Here is a 23,869-nt window from a genome sequence, read left to right as displayed (position 1 = left end):
AAAGATTTCAAAAGAACTAATTGCTGTATTGGAGAAAACCTGGCCAGATGAAGAAAAATAACCTTAGTACTTCCCTTGTAAATTTTTAAAAAATCTAAATATTTTCTTGTTTTTAGAATTGTATCTAATATTATTACTAACCAAGAATGTTATTTCTCTCATACTTCTTTATCTATAGTTATTTTTTTTAAAAAAAATAAAAAATACAAAATGTATAAAATTAATGCAAAATTATTTTAATATATTGAACACCTGATTTAGTCTAATTTTTTATTAAGTTTTTATTATTAAATTTTATGATACAATGGTGTTACTTGATTTAGAAAGACCAATTAAATCTTAAAAAATATAACTATTTTTTTAAAAGAAAAATGACAAAAAATTAAACTAAACGCTTCTTTTGGTAGTTATAAACACGTTATTTTCCATCACTTTTATTAATCATCATGTCCTAATCACATTTCACTAGCTTTAATATCATTCAGTAATAGCCTCAAGGTAATAGATAAAAATCATCAATATATTGAAGCATTTTGCTCCTCAAGTGTAAAATTTCAATTTGGGAAAACACTGAGGCTTGTGGTCCAACCTTTGCAGTGCACAAAATAATATCATCACACTAATGGACTCATTCAAACAATGTTTAGATTAGCCTTGATGACATGCTTATTCTTGTCTATTTATCTAGGACTCTACCAACCAATTGTTCTCTTTACAACCACATCATCACTCTCACAAAGAGTTAAAAAAATAAAAAGAGGGAGAACACAAGAGAAAGGAGGACACTCCATGGCCAAAAAATAAAATAAAATAAAATAAAAACTCTATACAACACAGACACCAGTTTGTATATATTTAATTCTGCTGGAAACTTTTTCACAATAGAATTCTTTCTTTCACTTTGTGAATTCAACAGTCAAGTTGCACCATTATACAAACATGTTTTTACCTTTCACACTTCTTTCCAAAAATGATTTGGAAATTGGCATGTGTTGTGTGATGTTGAGAATCTAGTTAGTGGCACCAATGGGGCTCAAGATCACATTTTAATGGTGATGGCAAGGTTTTTTTTCCCCCAACAGGCAGCCCAAGGGCAGCCTCAAGACTGGGGACATCAAAAATGATTCCAAAGGTACCACATTCACAGAGAGAAAGAGACCTTTTAAATGTATTTTTAATGGGCTTGTGTGTGTGTGTGTGTGTGTGTGTCTCAACATATGGATGGCCATACTATTCATAAATGGCACTCAAATACCTCCACCTCCTCTTTATTCCCATGCCAGTGTATCTACAATTGGAGCCATCTGAGATGCACCCCTTCAAAGTATTGTAACTGGACCAAGAGTAATCTGATTCCAATGCTTGGCTCGTATTTTTTTGAATGATAGAGAAAGACTGTATCATAATAATAATCATAATAACCATATATCTCTTCATTTGAACTACATTCAAGGGGGAGGAGACAACAAAGCCTGCCCACATGCTACTACTACTACTACTACTACTACTAATAATAATAATAACAATTACATGTGGGTGTTAGAAGCATTTTTGAAAACTACAGTAGTACCATTATGTGCATGGGATATGTTAGAATCATGGTTCATTCTTGTGAATATGGAGCAGGAAGAGCCAGAAATTAATTCTGGGTCAGAAGGCAAAGAGACTGATGGTTGTTATTTATTTTCATTTTTTGCTGTTTTTATTGTTTTTGGGTATTTCCACAAAATTGGTAGTAAGCAGATGATTCTGGAATATATTTAGCCTGGGCAGTGGAGAACCAATGAAGGATTCTGGTGGGGGGAGGAAACAAAAAAGTCACTTGACACACCACTACTCTCTAAAACTGCAGACATCATGCCACCATCATGAACTGAAACATAAACAAACAAACAAATAATAATAATAATACTAATACAAATAAAAGGCAGAAAGAAAGAAAGAAAGAAAGAAAGAAGAAGGGTGTTTGATGTTCGGTTTTTCTTTTCCTTCTCTCCTTGAGGTGGAAAGAAAAGGAATAAAGTTCATAAGTAGAGAAGAGGAGGATCGCAAAAGGCAATTCCATTGGGAGGGGTCCTTTCAAAGGGAGGAGTAGACCTCAAATCCTGGCCCGCTGATATCAAGGGGAACGGTTACAGGTCCCCTTTAACTTGTGGACACAATTCCATGACTTTTGTAGCTATTTCTGCTGAATGGGAGGGTGGGGTCCTTTTAAAGGCAGGAAAAGACACAGCCTGGCCCACCAGAAGCAGAATATAACGGTTATAGGTCTCATTAAACCTGTGGGCACAATTCCATGGCTTGTTTTACGGTAATATTGCTGAGAGGGAGGGATGGGCAGAGAAGTGGGAATGAAGTCCCTTTTTGGGGGAGGGAGGGGGTGGGCACATGTTCCAGGTCCCAAGCCCACAGCACAGGAGGATGAGGTGGATGAGGTGACATGCGGTTTTGTGGTAATTTAGCCCTAGTTTTTTTTTTGGTTTTGTTGGCCCTTCCTGCATGTCCACCTGAGAGTTTTTTTGTGGTGAAAACTGCAACCAGATTGAGGATGAAGAAGCCTAGAATGGGTTTACTTCACTCCACATGGAAATGGGTGGGGTTAGGGTTGGGGTGGGTCCATCTTCAATCATCTTTTGTATTATAAAACATGATGCTCCCTTGCCTCACCCACTTGCCCCTCAGGAAGGAAAATAATACAATAAAAGCTCCACCTCCCTACCTTTCTTCTTTATATCTTATGCTTTTGGGTGATTGGTAGATTATTTTTTATTTTATTTTATTATTGATTTGGATTGGGTTTGCATGGCAAAGGGCATGAGCTTTCAAAATGCCTCCCCCAGAAAGATTCATGCCTGTGAGCATAGACAGACAAAATAGACTGGAAAATGAGACCTAGTACTGGAAGGCAATGTTATCATACTAATATCGCACTGCTGCTATTGGTTTACAATATTTAAAGGAAAAGAAAAAGTGGAGTGTTGGATTTACAATTTAAAAATAGACAAAATATTTACAAAGTATTTATTATATTTTAGAGTAATAAATTTTATTTAGTAGAAACAATACATCTATCTTTAGTTATTAATTTGATATTAATAGTTCTTATTGAAATCATAATGTCAAGAATATGGTTTTTGTAAATTAGTAACCATGTATTTTTAAAAAGCTCAAGATATGCAAGTTATAAGATGAGAAAATTTTCTTTGAAAATATAATTTATATATTTAAAATAATTTTGGGTATTTTTGGTATCTACAATAATAATAATAATATCTATTTTGGTAAGTTAAGCTTATGTTTTGATGAATATTAAAAAAATAGATTATATCTTATATATAAAAAGAAGTACTTCTATGCTTTATTTTAAATTAACTTTAAGCTACTTTGTATCTAAAATAAAAATCTCATTAATTTTAAATAGATTCAGTTCCTTTAAATATAAATCTCTATGCAAACATCAAACTCATCTAGATTTTTAACATTATTTTAAGTTAACTATTATCATATTCACAATTTTAGAGCCAACATATTATCTATTATTAAATTTTGTAAAAATATATAATAAGTTTTACTTTCTAAATTGCAATTTTTTTAAAACTATAAAATAATAAAGAATCATGTAAATATTTATACTTTGATTTTTTTAATTAGAATATATGTACATAAAATATTTTTTTAGGAATATCAATTATATGAAAATTTCAAATATGACAAAAAAAAATGTTAAAACACATCTTTACTATAGTTGCAAATAAAGAAATTATATTATAACAAAATCTAGAGTATCAGATATAATATGTGTAATATAGAATATTTATATTATTTCTTCCACAACCAATATACTATATTTTTGGCCCATATGACCATTTGATTTTATTATTTTATATTTATTTTAAAATTTTTCTTAATTTTAAAATATGATAGAATTTCTAAAAAAATTTAAAATTATTTTTCTATTGATAGGAAGATACTACAGAAGCATTCTATAATATACATAAAAATTCTACAAATCTTATGGTTTTTAAAAACTTCCTATATAGCATTTTTCTTAGCTATTATATGTAGATGTAAGATTAATGCTATTGCTAGTCTTTTCAATTCATGTCTTATATTCTATTCTAAGTTCAAGTCTCTCTATTTCTTTATACTAAACAATTATATTTTTTGTATTTTTATATTTTGTATATATATATATATATATATATATATCTTTATTTTTCTCCAGTTTGATTTTTTTTGTTCATACATAAATATGTATTTTTTAAGACTAAAATAAGAATAAACAAAGAATGAATAACTTATTTTTTCTAAAAATATCAAAATACATCAGTAGTAGTAAATTATGTTTTTATTATATATATATATATATATATATATATACACATAAACTACTTCAATACCCATACCATCTCAAATGACTCATAGAAGCATAATTGCATTTTTAAGATAATCAATAGCCATTCTTTTGGAAAAGTTTGATATTGCTAAAATTAGATTTTAAGATTTATCAACCAAGTATAACTTGTCAATAATATATTTGTCTAATCTAAATATCTTAAATTGAGTTTATAGAGTTTTTTTCCAACAAATCTATAGTTTTTTTCTTTATTTCAATTATTATATAGACAATAAGATTTTTTATTGAAGAGCTTAGAGATATTTTTAGTATAATTTGAATCTATGTATAGAAAACAAGATGAAATTTGAACTCAAGTAAAACAATTTAGATTGTACAACAATAAAATTGGTATATATTTGCATACTCATTATAATTCTGATAATTGATACTTAATATCAAGTAGTATGATGGTATACTTGTTATTTTATGTCTTTAGAAATTAATGAGTATTATTAAAAAGTCCAACTTGTATAATTTTTAAAGTATTAAGGCAAACAATTGATTTTTTTGTTGATTGCAATAAATAATTTCTAAAGTTTTATTTAGAAAGTAATATAATAGCATTCCGATGCTTGTATATTTTTATAACAAATATTGCTCCCAACCATTGGACATAAATTAATACAGAAGATATATAAATTCATGGTTTATAATTGATATTTCTTATAATAAAAAAATAAAATATTAATAAGAAAATATGTATTTATATTATATTTAATTAAAAAATATTATTCAATATTTTTTGAAAAAAATAAAATTAAAAAAGAATGATTATAATTTTAAAAGATTATATATATATATTTTTCAAATTTATTAAGTATCAAAAGATATTATTGATCAAAAAAATAAATCCATATATTTAGAAGTTATGAATGATTGGTTTTTATCTTATAGAAATATCACTTATAAATTCCTATTAGTAGAAGTAGTTGTAAAAGATAACTAAACTTTATTAGAATTTAATATTATAAAATTTTAAACTATTTCTATTATTTTATAACTATTATGGTTTGAAAATAAAACTATTAAATAGATTACATTTCATGTAGTCAAAAATTTCTTTTTGATTCATCTAGTAAAATATGAAAATGAGAAGTATGTTTTATTGCTACAAAATTCAAACTTCTAATTTTTAAAGCAATAACATTTATATAAGCCATAATAATAATAATAAAAATATATTTTTTTTCTTTGTAGTACAATTTGTTTTACTAAAAAACAATTTAAGTAGAGATTATAGTAGAATATTAAAGATATTTAAAAAAAAAGTGCTCAACCATTGTTTAGATTATTTGCAAAAATTCGTATTAATTTTTTTTTGAAATAATGTTATTTCTTTATTTGATTTTTTAAATTTATGTCAAATATATATATATATATATATATATATATATATATATATCCTTGCAAACTTGTCAAAATTATTATGAGTTTAACAAATTTACTGATGAGTGGTGTTACTCTTTGTCTTCAATATTATGACTATTGGTGAATTAAGTGACCTTAAGATCTACACTAAGATATATCTAATAAGAACCTATAATCTGTAATTAATTAAGAAAAAATATGAATTAAAAATTATACTTTGAACTTTATATGGCTATTATAATTTATATTTTTTCTGACTATTATAAAATTATGTTGCATATGGCTATTATAAATTTATTATTTATATGGCTATTTTGAATATAATGTCATGCCTTTTGGACTTTTCAATCTTATAAATGTAATTTAAAATTCAAGCAATGATATATTTTTTATAAATTTGTATTTTTGATTTTTTATTACATGTTATATAAAATAAAATATCATTTATTCTAAAAATATATAATAATAAATAATAACACATTTGCCTTGTATTATAGAAAACTTGAAATACACAAATGAATGTTAAGATAAAAATATGTATTTTACAAAATTCAAGTGGAATTTTAAAGAAATAGTAATTCAAAAGATAATTTAAAATTAAATTTTTAGAAGATGAAAATTAATATAGATAAAAAAAATCTATAAATTACATAGAATTTTTAATATTTTTTAGGAATTTCAAACTATTGCTTATTATTTATTATTTATTTTTCAAAATGAGTCATCTATTTATACTATCAATAGTATTAACATTTATAAATATTTTTTTACAAATCAAATATATCAAAACTTGCATTAGCTTTAATTTTACTAAGTATGCATGAAAATGATAGATTTTTATTTAATTCTTTTTAATGAAAGGAATTTTCAAGTATTAAGATAAATAATTAAATCTAAAATAAAAAATACTTACTAATGTAGTTTTATCTATAAAATAACATTATCATTTTAAATTTTCTTTTCATATATTTAAGACTTATAATAATTATAAATAATTTTAATATTTTTTAGAATATATATATATATATATATATAAAATAATTCTTCTTTTGTAGGTTTTGACATTCATTTCTGACCACATAAAAACTGATGCATATAATAAAAATTAGTAACTTTGAGCCATAAAATCAATAACTTTGATTGAAATTATTTATTTTTATAAAATTAACCTATATATACATATATATATATATATATATATATATATATATATATATATCTATATATCTATATATATATACATACATAGAAAAAAATAAAAGTAACATTTCCAAAAAAATATAATCTTAAATTTATTTATTATTATTATAAATATATTTATATATTTATAAGGTCAAGCACTACATACGTTTCTAAAAACTAGAAACTTTTAAGTTCATTAAAGATTTAGATCACATCTTTAAAGATTTTTATAGTTCTAGATGTATAAACCTATCAAAGAAAATTGTTTAATATTATGAAACCTACTCTTCGACAAAGATTTGATATTATTGATCTTGTAGAATTATTTAAGCTTTAATTATTTTTAAAAAACCATATTTTTAACTTTTATGGATTTTTTTTTTTATCTCAAAACTTTAGAATTTTATAAATCTGGTTTTGAAATATTAGGTTATCTAATTAAACAGAAAAATTTATATTTTATACAAAGGCTATTTTTTATAATTTATTTATTTGTTCTGATATATTTATATTAGTATTATGTAATTTTAATTGATATTATATCAAATAACCAGTGTCAATTTTTTTTAAAGATGATCTTTAATACTCTTATACTTAATGTGATATTATCATTAATTTTCTGTTCTTAATTCTACAAAAAAAGCAACATGAAAATTACATAATTGAAAACGATTTTTAATCTATCATTATGTATTATTAAGTCAGTTAAAATTTTATTTTATTTTATTTTATTTTATTTATTAGTGGATTTTTTTATAGTAAAAAAGTTCCTCTTTCACTCAATAAATTATATTTTTAGCTAATTAATTTTGTTATCTGTGATTTGATACGTTTGAATTTCAAATTAAGTTAAAAGCACAATAAATGAAACAACTAACAAGTAGAAAATATATGCTATATTTAAATAATAAAAACACAACAATAAGAAGTTTAAAAATAACAAAAAGCTAATTTAGTCATGTTTGGATAAAAAAACCAGCCTTTGTTCCAAGCTCGTTATAAGGTATAATTATTTTGTAAAAAACAAAAAATTAATCCTATAATAAATTAGAATAATTAAGATTTAATGTTTTTTATTAATAAAATAGAAATTCTTGAAAATTATATATAATTATTAGAAGTAATAATAATTCATCATATTTTCTATGTATATCTTATTTAACACTAAATATTAAAAGAAAGATAGAAAAAACATGGAAATCATTGAAATTCGATTTTTTGACACATTCTTTAGTTTTATCTTATTTTTTTATTATAATTCTTATATAAAATAATTTTTATATACTTCTTTGATTTAATTTTAAAATCTTTTTAGTTCTATTTATAGAATACTTTGCTATAAATATACATTAAGACTTCTTAGTTTAAATAAAAGTTACATTATGTGAATGAAGGGTGAATAATACAAGGGGTGTCCATGCAATTAAAACAAGGCGTCCACTTAGCAATATAGATATCTTTACTTTTTCCCATTTTAGATCAAAATAAATTAATTATTTTCCTTCAAAAATTAATATTTTTAGAACTTCATTATTGTAACTATAGATTCTTTAACCAAAATAGAATATTTATGTATCATCAAAAACTATCATTAATAAAAAACTTAGTGAAGATATTTTTGATGATATCTAATAATATTATGGTTTTTTTGATTGACATAATAGGTGTTTAGAGATTCTATTCTGTATCAAAGAACTAAAACAATTCTTAATAATATTAAATACAGGCATCTAATTGTTGTTTTTTTAATCTTTAAAGTAGTAGAAAAATTCAGTATATAAATCAAACATTGGATTATTATTTAATTTTAATATCTTGCAAAAGAAAAAATTAATAATACTTCTAGTTAAATTAGATAAAAATCAAAAACTTAAAGTTTAAAATATCTTAGATTTTAAATATCTATTATATATTTTATTACATTTTATTATATTTAATATAAAAATTATATAAAATTATTAAAATTATTAAAATTATATCAGATAATAATATTTGCACTAAATATGAAATAATTTTTTTTTTATCACAAAATGTTTTGCAAACTTAAAATTTTAGCCTTCTTAAAGATATTTTTATTATCTTAACTTATTAATTGAATTCTTTTCAATGCATGATAGATGGCATGTAATTTTTTAATAATATTTCTATAAAAAATTGTAAATTCACTTTTTATAGTAATAATAGAAATTAATATTATTGATTTATTATATCTATCAAATATATTAATAAAAAACTTGAGTTTCTATTATTTCTATAAAACATCAAGTTATAAAACTCTGAAAATAAAAAATAAAATACTTCAAGTAGTTGCAAATACTTAGACTTTTTAAACAAATAGAAGTAAATAGAAATAGATAGTACTAATTTAAGTAGATAAAATTTTACTTTAGAAACATCTAAGAAGCTTTTGAAATATAGAATAGATCTATAAGTATATTTAGATGTATAATAGAGTTATAGAAATGTCTTTTTAAAAAAAATCTATATTTAAAAAGATATCATAAAAATTCTCACAACTTTGATTTTTAGTATGTGAGTCTCATTGTTATTTGGAAGCTTCCACATTATTATTATTATTATTATTATTATTATCATTATTATTTGAATTAGCTAGTGTACATTAATACAAAATTAAAGCTATTCTTAATCTTGTTAGTTTTTTGCATACAATAGTCTTAATTCAAAATTTTCATATCTTTTATATGTAGTATAGGTTATTGTATACAAACAAGTAGAAAAACTTTACACCAATTCGGTAGTTTTTTTAGATCTATATTAAAAAAGATATCCTTTATTATTATTTATTTATTTAAATCTTGTCAAAGACCTATGCACTTAGATTAATGCACTTTAGATTAGAATTAAAATGTTCCAAAATAACTTTGATCATTGATAATAGGATGTTACATAATTGCTTAGAAAAATTACAAAACTAAAGAATAAATTAAAATATTAGAATTAAATGAAACTAAAAAATATTTTTTAATGACGAATCCATAAAATCTCAATACTAATAGATAAACTTAAAATATTAGAATTAAATGAAACTAAAAAATATTTTTTAATGATGAATCCATAAAATCTCAATACTAATAGATAAAATTAAAATATTAGAATAACTAAAATATATAAGTATTTATTTTTAAGTCATTTTTCTAAATCTTTTTTTATCAATTGTCTTCATCACATTTAATCTTACATCTTTAGTAAGTATCAAAAGAAAATATATGTAAAAAATTAATCTCATATACTGAATAAAAATAAAACACATTCCAAAAATATTCTAACTTAAAACACACTCAAAAAGAAATAACATGGATATGTAAAGGTCTAGTCAAATGTATAATATAGAGCTTTTTGACTCAATGTAAATCGCGATAACCTTATGTATTACACATATCTTTTTTCAAGATTAAGATTTTTTTTATGATGATGTAAAAAAAACTTACAATTACTTATTCTATTATGTACACAAAATATATGATAATAGATTTATGTCTAATAAAATTTATTTTGCTACAATAATCTAATTAAAGATGATGGATTTATACAAATGGATGCATTGTTTAATATGTGGAACAACCAAGAATATGTTAAATACATAAATAATCTAAATTATTACTTGTATAAATTATATATTAGTGTAAAATATTATTTATTTTGAAAAGAGAATAAAAAATAAAATAATGGTATAAACTATTGCATATAAGATGATGTAAAAGTAAATTTATTTTAAAAAATACAACCAAAGGAGATGTTTAATTCATTAATTAAAAAAATAAAATAATAATCATATATTTGTACGTAAATTAGAATTAATAATAAATAATAATAAATAATATTATAATCTTTGACATTTAACATTAATTGAATCTTTTAAAACTTTGTATGATTGTCCATAAAAACTCAAAATGTGATTTTTAGTGGCTAAAGAATGTGACTCATACAATAAGAGAAAGTTTGTATTCAATTCAAATAGATGGTTAAATAGGTAATTGTAACTTATGTACACCTATTTACAAACCTGGTAATAGAAGAAATAGAATGTGGTAATAGAAGAAATATTACCATATGTTAAATAAGTTGAGTCTTGAGTATCTTCATTTATAAAAGATATTATAAATCTAATTAATCCACATTAATATATAATCACAAGGTTTAAGTGAAACATTTTACTAAGAAAATTAATCTTATTTTAAATATCATTGTATTAAGTTGTGTAATTCATAATTATACTTCTTTTCTAATGTACTGATTTCTTATGAGACTAAAAAACTAACAAACTAAATTGGTTAGTCTGATAATAGGTATTGTTCCAACTATGTAGAAACTGAAATAAGAAAAGAAAATTCAAGAAATAATTAAAGAATCAGCTTATGTTGTTGTATTAGATATGTTTTTTTTTATTTATTTTACTTTAAAATTCAAAAGAATGTTCTATTCACTTATTTATTTTTGAATATTTCTAACCTTTTAGAAACTACTTAATAGCAAAAAATTTTAATTTTATATAAATTAAGATGTAGGAAACAAAGACTCTTTCTTAAATGTTTAAATAAATAATAATTTAGAATAATTAGTATTATAAAAAGATACAAGTTTGAAGATTAAGAAATTTATTTTATAATAAATTTTTATAAGTATTCAAAGTTATTAAATATGTATTGATTTATTGATAGAAGTAAAAGTATATTTAGAAATTAAACACACACATTTCAAGAAAATACACTAAAAATTTCACTAAATTAATGTGTTTTTTGAAAAAATCAAGTATCATGAATATAATTATATGTTTAAGCATCAATATATTTTAGATTACATAACATTATAAAACTTGAAGGTATGCATTATGTAAAACTTGAAGTTGCTTATATAATAATTATTCCAAATTACGAATCTATGTGATTGTAGAATTTTGATACAAACATTGTATGATTTAATTCTATGTAGAATACCATGAAATTATACTTAATACAACATCAACTCACTTATTTTAATAAGCATGATGGGTTTTGAAGAGTGTTTCTATCAATCATTCTTGCTTTCTTCTGCTGTCCACTGTTGTCAAAGAGGATCATCCACATGAACACACATGTTTTTCCTGCATTAAGATAAATTACATTGAATAAATTCGAATTAATTTGAGTTTCCAGAGGTATTTTAGTGTTATAATCAAATCATCCAGGATTTGATAAAGTGGGGTCCGGATATTTCACATCTCTTGTAAGAAAAGCAAAGAGGTGAGTTGCTTATGAACTCCAAAATTGAAACTAGTCTTGTGCAGACTGATCCTGTGTGGTGGTACAACCTGATCCAGTGGATTGACCCACCTACTTGAACACGTGGATGCAATTCAGTCAAAACCACATCAATAAGCTTCCCTACACCGTCGACACCCTGATTTCTCACTATCTAGATTTGAAAGTAGGAACGTGGGACGTAGAAGACAAGAGATGCGTCTGATCTTGTTATGACGATGCCCTTGCTTTATCGGTGACCAGTGCCCTGCGTGGCCCTCAGTTTGCTTGCTTGTCTAACATTGTGTGAATATTTATGTCCTGCACGCCGTACCTACGTTAAGAAATAGCTGTACCTTTCTCCCAAGCTTCACGTAGTTCCCGAAACAGTGCAAGCATTTATACCATCTGGCACCGAGTGTGAATTTGTTGATTCGTGGTGGAAGAATCAGAATCAATAAATTCACGAGGAATAAGAGCGACTTTGCACGCTCGAGCTTGCAGAATACTGATATGAGTATCCCGGTTGGGAAAGCTTCTATGCAATTATAACAGTGCTAAAAAACAGTCGAGAGAATTAAGGTATTGATTCATAAAATGGTAGCAACTACTTTTCAAAGTCAGTGATCATATGCAAAATATTCAAGTTGCTTGAAGGTAATGAGAATCGCATCATAGATCCACACGCAAACTGAACCAAATGTCACTTGTCAACTGCCTCCGATCCAAGCATTTCATTCAGAGAGGGAGAAGAACTTCTCACATTGGTTCCAACTATCAAGGAATACGAATAATCAGAAACAGCCATTCTAAGGGGAGCCTCCTCAGATCACGCGTCTACTTTACATTGTTTCCCAGCCTCCATTTCTGAGCTACAAATAGTAGCTCTAAACCAGTCCAGACTAGTTCATTTATAACCCACTTCACAACCAAGGCTTACCCGACTCTTGAGCCACACATAATTCCACAATGGCAGCCTCCATCTCTGCATATAATCCTGGAATCCTTATTCAAGGACACGGACATAGTCTGTACAACGACAACCTGAACCAATTTCGATCTGGCTCTTGTAGAATTCGGGCGCTTGTAAACATATTGCACATTGAACGGCATCACGAGTTTGTAGCAAAAGAGAAGCAAAGCCAGGAATCTGTGCGCCCGTCACTCTAGAACCCCTTGCAACTTTCGAGAGACTGTAGGCTAAATTGTTAGAATAAGGACGAACAGAATCTGACCATTAACACGGGAACCTCAATCAATAAAGCTACAGAAAAGAAACAAGAGGTTATCTCCAGTAGTACTGTTCTCACACACTCATGATATCTAGATCGTCATGAACCACACACCTCGAAGCGGGAATATGCATTGCATTGCATTGTATAGTTGGAAACCCATCATACCAAAGCACATACTTGAAATGGTCAGCAACTGGCACAGCTAGAGATGCATAGAAGACACTTCCTCGGCGCCTAAGATTGTGGTACAAATATCCCCAGCTAATTACTCTCGGTGAAGATTTTATCTCAGACACCGTGCAACAACAGACATCGTGACAGAAGTCGTAGCGCGATGATTCCCACGCCAACACTGGCCCGGCGCATCGCTTAATCGTGAAATGACCCTCGTCACGTTGGGCCTCTACTTGGATTTAACAGCAGCTTGCCGTACAGACCTGTGGCAGTGGCAGTGCGGAACAACGGTGTTGTGTCGAAAGGTCCACGTCAGACTGTAGGGTGTTGGATCCGGCATATGGGAAGCCGGTTGGGTCCAAGTGTCATCACCCGTGGAATAGTATATCTTTACTTTGCTGCAGTCTTTGGGTTTATTCAAAGACATGATATCTCAAGAGATCCGAGCTGTATTATGTAACTTGAAGTCCCTCTGGACTTCAGCAATGATTATGGGATCGTCGAGGTATAGAGATAATCTCTGCTTCTTGTCCCAGTAGGCAGTCGAAAGTGTTAGGGCTGGGTCTGGATTAGGGTTTCAGGTTGGTACTGTTTTGGAGTTTGATGCTAGTTTTTTCAATAATACTCAGGTTTGAAGAATCTCTTTGACGTCCCTTTCGATAACTAGAAATCTTAAGTTTTTCACAGATTGAACCCACCTGAGCTTCATCCACTGTTGACTTGACTGTGGAATTCACATTTGGGACATTGGAAAGGATTTCAAGTACAAATACATCTAATGTTAATTCATAGTGTTTCATTTTTTCCACTTCGGCTTTTAACTCAATGCTGGAATTTATACATATAACTTCACATTCTTTTGAACGAGGTTTCAAACTTACGAGATGCAAATGTCATTATTAGACACACTTTGAATTTATATATTCTTAAGCATGCTCTGCAGCTGTCATAACCATGTGTACTTCACAATTTTGAGTAAAATAATGAAATGTCAAGCAATGGTTAATTTGAATATGTTTCTTACAGTTTTTTACTATACTACGTACTCTTTGTATACATACCTCTGGGAATTTCTAAACTATTACATACATACATACATACATACATACATACATTTATGAAAAATAACGGATTTCTAACAGTACCCAACACGTTTAAAAGATTTACAATGCAGGAAACTTTTGACAGAAGTCTTTGATAGATAGGCGTATCAAAAAACTTATTATATAAATCTTTGCATGTAAACAAAAGACCAATATATTAAATTCTTTTATTGACATCACACAATCACATCCAAGATGTGTACAAAAAGGTGTACACCTTTAGTCTTAAACATATTCCAATTGGAAATATTCACAACCAATATTGAAAAAAGTATCAATTATACTAACATTAAATTCACTACAACAACTCATCCACATAGGCTTGGTAATAAAATGAGTAATGGAAATGTCTATAAAGTGTTTCATCACATTGACAAAATTTGTGTTTACCTTGTAACTAGTGTGATGTGGATGAACAATGTCCTTGTACGATTTTGCACTTTAAATCCTCAAAAAGGGGCATAAACAATTGACTAGTGTTTATATGGTGAATATGGTTTTTGAATTGGCTCCTAGTGTCAATGTTGATACTTACTGTTCCCTTTCTCCCCCTATTCCTACTTTTCAGAGACAAAATATCCTGCACTTTGGCTTATCGCTTGTAGGCTCATCAACTAACAAAGAAACATAGATAAACTGAAAGATTTTAGACGTATCCAAATCCTTTAATAGGACAAATGTCTATTGATACACCTATCTACAAGACATCCTCTTGAAATACAATCTGAGCTCTCACCCACCTTTAGTGTTTCATGGCCTATCTTACCTCGAAATCATTGTTCCAGACTCTGCCACCCTTTATTGGAGTAGTTGATCAATAAACCGCACTTAAGCTTCAAATAAATTTGTTCAGAAAAGAATACTTGCAGAGTTCCTAACAGATTTTGGTTCACTCTCATGTGATGGTACCGCCAGCCCTGAGCTTAGATGTATTGAACCAACAGCTTTAGGACTGCATGCACCTCCAGGTACACTGACCTGGCGATCTCCACACAATCCAGAAGCAATCAGTGAAGATGCATACGATTGGCTCAAGTGCCTAAATTTCACTACGTTTAAACTCTTGTCTGATAATAGTGGCAGCATAGTCCACATGAATTCGCTATATGCGGATCGAAGAAGCGAAAGGTTCAATCCTGTTTATCTCCATCGCACCCAAATCGCACTAGTATTGCCTACAATTCGTTGGCCTCTTGCACTGCTCGATTGCAGCAGAAGCAATCCCCCGGCATCTCTTACTGTGCATTGACTCATTGGATCGATGAATCGATACACTGGATTACACGTGATGTAAGTCATAATACAGTTCGAGCCCATACAATGCTGTAGAATAGTGTACTATAATTTACAATTTACACCTGAGTACCTTGCTGAAGAAACTTCAAGCCACTCCCACGAATGGCCAATAAAAAGAAAGTTCCAAACTTCTGTGAGTCTCGAGGTTCAATTATCTCTAGCTACTCAAACGGGTATCCATGAACCACTGGAGCTCAAAATCATCACCGACAGACAGGGCTAGACCTGAAATGGTGAGAGAAGGAACGGCGGCATCGAACGTCGATGAAACTGATGGTGGTACCAGGTCGCCGTTAATTTTGATCTCAGTGGGTGCACTGTTGGCTCCCAAGATGATCATCACCTCCACAGCCAATCTTTCCTGGTTAGCGTAGTCCCCGCTCACGACCTTGGTTTTTATAACGCCTCTCTCCTCCGACTGCTGTCCGATGAATCTCACAAATGTAGACCTGCCCTTGCGAATCACCATTTCAATGTCATCGCCATTGTCCACAAACAGCTTACCTGTGGCGTAACCGGAGGGCTTGGCAGCAGGGAACGCCACGAGGAGAGTGAATGGGGACTTCATAACCTGAGCTGTGGTCGATGCGTTCTCCTGCATTGGCAAGATTGTGCCCTCGTGAATGTGGACGTTGATGGAATCTAAGGGGGCGGCGACGTCAAAAAAATTGCCGTTGCTTTCCACTTTAGACTTATAATTGAAGAGGCTGTACCATGTGCCCTTGGGGAAGTAGCCGTTCACTGTGGTCACTTCGGGTTGGATGACGGGAGTGACCATGACGCCGCTTCCGAGCAGAAACTGGTTGCTTATATGTAGAGTTTTGGGATCTTCCGGAAACTCAAAGAAAAGAGGTCGGGCGATGGGGGCGCCCTTGTTGTGAGCCTCAAACATGAGACTGTAATAGTAGGGAAGAAGAGAGTACCGCAAGCCAAGTGCAGATCTCGCTGATGCGGCAACCTGGGGCCAGACGTAAGGTTCTTGAGGGACAGAGTCGATGACACTGTGAGATCGAGAGAAGGGGTAGAACGCCCCCAGCTGTATCCATCTATTGCAAAGCTCTTCAGTGGTGTTGCCGGCGAAGCCACAGATGTCGGCCCCTACCATGGGTAATCCTACAATACCAGAGTTCAACATGCTGGCAATGGAATATTCAAGATCCTTGAAAGATGCGGCGTTATCGCCAGTCCAGTGGGCTGTGTGTGCTCCAGAGCCCAAGAAAGTAGATCTGGACATCAAGATGACTTGTGAACCTTGTGAGGTGAGGGTACGTTTGTGCTAAAGAAATTTGATTCTAATTACGAACTAGACAAATGAACAGGTGATCATTCATGAAAGGTCGGGGGTCAATAGGTTGCATACCTTGAAAGAATGAAAGGACGTTTCTTTTGGATGGATTTGAGTGCCTCATTGGTGGCGATGGTCTCAGACAATCCATAAAGATTGTGAGAATTGTACTCTAGAGTCCCGTCGTAGTGCTTGACGCTCAAAGCAATGGTTTTGTCACCAATGTTCTCATACGAGCCTTGACGCTTCATTTTATAAGGTGGGTCATCCCATTGCGATGCCGGCTTCTTGCACACCAGATAGCACTCGTTCTTATTAAGATAAACCACGCCGCTGAATTTACAACGGTTGCCATTGCAGAAGTTGGAAACTTCATTCATGTCGATCCAAAGGCCGTCAAAAGGAACTTTCTTGTGGAACTCGGCGATTTCCTCGGTCCACCACGCCTTCCCTTTAGGATTGAGAAAATCTGGGAAGAATACAGGCCCAGGCCACACCTGCGCCAGGTAGTTCTTGTTCTGCTCATCCTTGAGGAAAATATCTTGTGCCAGCCCGCGTTGTAGAGTGGTGTAATTGTTATACGCTGTGCTGATTCCTGCGCCAGCGATTGAAAATTACATTATAATCTTAATTTATAGAAAGTTTGACGCTTATTTGACATTTACAAGAACCCTTAGAACGTGCAAATGTCAATTAGCTCGCCAAAGCTGAGCAAGTCATTCACATCTGCAAGGTTTCGACAATGTACACACCTGGGTCCAGTATCAACACATACTGCTGCCCATTGGCGTGAAGCTCCTCAATGAATCCCCTCAGTTGATCTTCAGGGTAGTTAACAGGGTCAGTAGTAAAATCCAAGTAGTTCTCCATGTAATCGATATCATTCCATATAGTATCCAGGGGAATATTGGCCTTCTTGAAATTCTCCACCACGTTTCTCAGCTCTGAGACATTTTTATAGCCCCATTTGCACTGATGGAAACCTATCCAGCACGAAACTCTCAACAATCAGCATTTAAGTGGTCAATTTTAGGCAGAATAATTAATTACTCGCAACGCCTAGAACCACACCCTAATCCGCAGACTTACCGAAAGACCAGTATGGCATCGGTGCGGGGCGGCCCACGAGCTGGGTGTACTGATCCACGACGTCGAGCGGCGTCGGCCCAGCGAAGAAATAGAAATCAAAGGTACCCCCGATCACGCGCCAGGTCAAAAAATCGCCACCGTACTCGATGTCCATGCCATTACTGTTGAGCAGCAGTACGCCGTGGGTTAACCCTCCCCCACGCACGTCCATGTAATAAGGGTAAGCCCCATACAAGTCCACGTTCGCGTTCATGGCACCGATGTCGGTAGCCCACAGGGAGTAAGTCTTTCCCTTGACGAGAGGTAGCCCATCTGACCGGGTGCTCTCACCTAGACCAAACAACTTCGCCGAACTCGGGAGGCGTGTCGAGATTTCAAGGTACTGGTCTTTGAAGACCATAGTGTTGAAGGAGGTGAAGGAGGGGCCTTCGATGGAGGTCGTGACACTCGGGGTGGAGTTAAAAAGCACCTCATCGTTGGCGAGGCGGGTAACTGCGAATCCAAACGGATTGGTAGTGTATGTAAGCTTGATGAGGGGCTCTTCAGGTAATTCGACCTTGTCCTTGTTGGGCTTCTTTGCGAGGGGCTCATTGCGGGGGACTAGAGAGAGGGGAATTTCCCAACGGGGCTTGCTGCTGTCCGAGATTTGCACGTGAACTCGGAATTGGCCTTCTATTCTGCAAACAACAGATTGTAGCTGGTTTTGAGAAACGTAACCAACCCAAGCACTGAATTCTCCACATCCTTCCGATAAACCTAGTTCAAGCAACTGAGAATCAGTCCTTCCGATTTCAATGCCTATCCACTCTCCGTAATCCAGAATAGGAGGCTTCTAAGCTAGACACAACCGAAAATGTCACCGGGAGGATATATCTCTTGCGAAGCATATTCTGCTTCAGTTTTATTCTTATAGATCACGCACCAATAACAGCGACGCAAAAGGAAGAATGGACCTGATCGGCCTGAAAAGCAAGAGCAGTATTGGATTATGACCCCTACTAGCAACAAGAAAACATTTCACCACCTTGACTTGGAATTGATGTCACTACGGGCGTTATACATGAAAGGAGTTCTAGATCATCCCCACTTGGACATCCGAAAGAGTACTTAGAAACGCATTTTTAATTCTAGGGGATAACAAGTGGGAAGAATCGTAGTCAATCAATCATAGTCCTTTATTTCCCAAAATGTGAAATGGACGGCAGGTTTTTACTTATACTACACGTCTGAGCTCAACCGAGACTGCACAGAATTGGATGGAGCTTGTAGGCAAAATTTGGTCTCAGAAATTTGAAACTTGAGATCAATATTGTCGAGATAATGCACTCAATGGCAATTAAGACCAGCTTGACCCTTCGACAGATTATTCCAACATTTTAAACCTGATTTTAAACCAAAGCCATTTCGTGGTGCCATTCTCCACAAAAACAAGGTTCAAACACTGATGCAACACCCACCTGACAGTCATACGGAGCTTGTTGATGTCGGGGCCGAAGAGAGTGGTCTGCTCGATCACCTCCAGGTCTAGAATGAAGCCGCGTCCGTCAGACAAGTCGGTAACCGACGTCACCCGGTGGCCTTGGCCCGACGGCAACGACATGGTCTCCATGCCCATAGTTCCTGTGTCCCAGTTTATTAACACGAAAAAGCTTGCGACGGCAAAGAATGCCGCCAATAGTATCATTGACAGCATCTTCATCGTGAACCCAGAATCCTCTCAGCACCAATGCAAAACCAGCGATGTCCCTCAGAACGAAGAGGATCAGGCTTCGCAGGCAACTATACGGGGCAATCGTCGCTTACCGCCTTCACCTCGCCTGCTCATATTTTGGAGCGAATTCCACTCACTCGACCCCAAGAGATGCCACAGAACAATGTCATCTGTCCGGCCTCTGGGCTCTCACCCAGACCTCCCCTCTTCCCCTTGACTACAACATCGCTACCACATCAAAACCATCCCCACAGGCAACCTCCGAGATCCATGAAATCGGCAGCCTATTCCTCACACCCCTCGTCACAATCGCTGCAACCATACCTCAAAAGCTGCAACAAAGGCAATCCACTTCGCACATCGCACAGCAGACCTCGAACCGCTTGGGATTTTGAATTTTTACAAAAATGTAGGTGAAGAAGAGAAACAAGGTGAAAGCGTGGAGAGAATGCAGAGAAGGGGAAAATACAATATGGGGTGACCAGTAGGGACCAAATTAGCTAGTACATGAAACAAAAACAAATAGGGGGAGAAGTGAATAAAGCGGCGACTTGGTCTCGAACTGGTGAGCAAGAGTGCGAGATTCAGGAGAGCGGAGGGTTCAGAGCGAGGAAGCGAGAGAGGGAGAGTGGAGAGGGCGATGGCGTGCTTCACCCACATGGTGCTCGGGGGCAGAAGAGGGGATCTGCGCGTCGTCTGGTGAGGTGCTCGGAATCCTGTGCAAGAATCGTTCAGTAGCGCCGAGGCCTCGCACCTGTCTCTCTCCCGCTCTCAGTTTCAGCGCCGCTAGTCTGGTCGCGCGGTGGCTGTCAGACGACTAGCAAGAGACTACCACATACTGAATGCAAGTGCGGATGAATGTAACGGTAGGTACTCATCCAAATTTAAATGTGGGGCAGATCCAAAATCCTTTGGTGTATTTGTTGATCGTGGCAGCCTAAGAGAGATGAGCCCAAGTGACTATGCTAGAGTTCAAACAACATTCACAAATCAACATGAATTGCCAATATCCAAGATCAGATTTGAGTCGTTATGAGAGAGGATTCTTATCCACCTTGCTAACTATAATTTATAGTATTTGTTAATATCTAATTAATCTTGACTTATGTCCACATAAAATTGTTTTAGTCCCTATACATTGTTTTGTGAGCTTTGAGAGCAATAGGTAGGGACAATTTTTTCCCAAATCTCATCTTTATGGATAACTGTTCATATAACAACATTCATTTATTAATTTTAGTTTGGAGGTAGTTCTATCAAAATACTTTTAAACCAAGCTAAGTGACTTAATTCAAAATTTTATTATTTAAGTTAAAAGACATAAGTCTAATACATCCAAATCTTTATTGGTAGATACAAGAACTTTTATGTATGCTACAAAAGAAGGTTATTTATTTATTTATTTATGCCACATTTATTTTATATGATAAAAAACTTTAAGTAGCATTCCAAGCCAATATTAAGATTATTGAGACTTTTTTGAAAAAGAGAATGCATAAATTCTTCCAAAGCATTGTTCGTATGATTGTTCAATTGATCTTCAAGCAAGAGCTTAATTTCTATTTGGACCAATCTATGGCTTATCACAAAATAAGTTGGCTGTACTAAAGATATACCTTCACAAGAATTAGACTAATAATTATATATAATATTTTAAAATTTTAATATGAGTTCTTATTTTATTTGTGAAGAAAAAAGATGGAACACTATTGATATGTGTGAAATATTAAGGACTAAACAAAGTTACTATCAATAACAAATATCTTCTAATTTTTATTTTAAAACTTTTTTATAAATTAAATTAATTAAATATTTATACCAAAATAGATCTATTATAAGCATATAATTTGATATACATAAAAAATGAGATAAATAAAAGACTACATTCTAAACTAGTTATGGTTATTTTGAATATAATATCATGCCTTTTGGATTAACAAATGTACCAACTCTTTTTTAATATCTTATAAATAATTTTTTAATTTTTTTTAGATGATTTTGTTATTTTTTATTTAGAAAATATTTTAATCTACTCTAAAAACACATAAAGTTATAAACTTCATATTTATTATATATTACAAAAACTTTTTAGATAATTTTATTATTTATTATCTAGTCAACATTTTAATCTATTCCAAAAACACATAAAAGTATGAACTTCATATTTGTTGTATATTACAAAAATTTAGAGATGCAAGATTATATACCAAGATGTGTATATTTCACATAATTTAAGTTAATTTCTTAAAATATATCATTTCAAATGATTATCTTATAATGGATTTTAAAAAAGTTCAAATTATCATAGATTAGAAGAACCTAAAAATAATAAAAGATATTCAATATTTTTTAGACTTTGCCAATTATTATTAGATCTTTATGAAGAACATTTTTTAAATTGTAACTCTGCTTATATATTTGATTTGTATTGTATGTAAAAGCAAAGTAGAGTAGAATAAAGAAGCTAAAGTGGCATTTGAAGCTTTGAAGATAAGTTTTATTTCTACACCAACCTTGTATTATATTGATTTCTTCAATGCATTTTTTATAGAAAAAAAGACATCAAAATTTGCTTTTATTATAGTATTATCACAAATAACAAACTTCACATAATAGCTTTTTATTTGAAAAATATTTTAGCAACCAAAATCAAATATAAAATTTACAACAAAAAATAACTTCTTATAATTGTAGATTCATTTCAAGAATGGCACCATTATTTGAAAGGTGCTTATATTCCACTCACTATGTATATTGATAAAAAGAACCTCAAATATTTTATGTCAATACATGTTCAAAATTATTATCAAGTCAATTGAAGCATGTCTTTGTGAGGATTTGAATTCAAAATTATTTATCGATAAAAAATAACAAGGTTTGTTAGATGCCTTTTTTAGATGCTCTTATTTTGTATCAAAAGAAAAAAATGAAGCTTTTGATCAACAAAAAATTATTCTTTTGAAGCCAAAGCTCTTTTATCGTCAAGTAGTTAAGTCAATAGACAATTGATTCAAGTTTTTTTAAACAAGTTTAATTAAATATATCCTTATATCTTCATATTTATGATATTAAGAATAATCTATTTAAATCTCATTAAAATTTAAAGTTCAAGTTTAAAAATAATCTAATATATTTCAAAAAATATTTATATATTCTATAAGATAAAATATAATTATGTACTCTTGATGTTCATTACAACTTTTCAATTGCATGATATTTTAAATAAAAAAATGTTTTAGAGCTTATATGAAGATATTTTTGATGGCTTCAAATGTAAAATAAAATAAAAACTTTGTACAATCATGTAATATTTATTTAAGATCAAAAATTCATCATTATTGACTTTAAAGACTTTTGTTTTTATGAATTTTATCATAAATCTTCTAATATCAAATTTTTATGTTTCCATATTTATAATAGTAAATCATTTTATCAAGATGTCATATTTTGTATCATATATAAAATAAATCACAAGTAAAAAAATAATTAAATTTTATTTTCATAATATTTATGGCTATTATGGATTATCAAAGGATATAATATTGAATATAAAGACTCAATTTGTATTAAGGTTTAAAAAATATTTTTTAAGATTTTAAAAATAGAAATAAAATTATTTTCACATTTTCATTCTTAAAGTAATGGACAAATAGAACAAGTGAATCAATATTTGGAATAGTATTTGAGATGTACCATCAAGCACCATCAAGACAACTAAATAACTCTTTTGCCATTTGTAAAGTTTATTTATAATAACACCATATATTCTTCTATTCAACAAACACCTTTC

At 30.9% G+C, this 23,869-nt stretch overlaps 1 protein-coding gene across 1 annotated transcript; it reads right to left on the bottom strand.

Moving 5' to 3' along the window:
- Window positions 1-15,734: 15,734 nt before the first annotated feature.
- Window positions 15,735-20,872, bottom strand: LOC149988150 (alpha-xylosidase 1-like). Its single transcript, XM_090254292.1, has 5 exons — window positions 19,826-20,872; window positions 18,369-19,045; window positions 18,032-18,262; window positions 17,355-17,874; window positions 15,735-17,220 (listed from the first exon to the last, which is right to left on the bottom strand). Exons 1-5 carry the CDS (start codon window positions 20,065-20,067, stop codon window positions 16,152-16,154), a joined length of 2,739 nt encoding a protein of 912 aa, XP_090110418.1. The 5' UTR covers window positions 20,068-20,872; the 3' UTR covers window positions 15,735-16,151.
- Window positions 20,873-23,869: the final 2,997 nt, after the last annotated feature.

Source organism: Physcomitrium patens, chromosome 11 (assembly GCF_059467195.1).
Source record: "Physcomitrium patens ecotype Gransden chromosome 11, ASM5946719v1, whole genome shotgun sequence".
Classification (NCBI taxonomy): Eukaryota; Viridiplantae; Streptophyta; class Bryopsida; order Funariales; family Funariaceae; genus Physcomitrium; species Physcomitrium patens.
The sequence above is the reverse complement of the archived record's forward strand: the minus strand, read 5'-3'. Positions and strand labels throughout refer to the sequence as shown.

Bases quoted from the DNA above. Each gene is read 5' to 3' on its own strand.
- LOC149988150 (XM_090254292.1), bottom strand. From the start codon at position 20,067: ATGAAGATGCTGTCAATGATACTATTGGCGGCATTCTTTGCCGTCGCA. The intron at 17,875-18,031 runs GTGTGTACATTG...TCGCTGGCGCAG, and splicing joins TGTGTTGATACTGGACCCAG to GAATCAGCACAGCGTATAAC. The intron at 17,221-17,354 runs GTATGCAACCTA...CTTGATGTCCAG, and splicing joins CGTCCTTTCATTCTTTCAAG to ATCTACTTTCTTGGGCTCTG.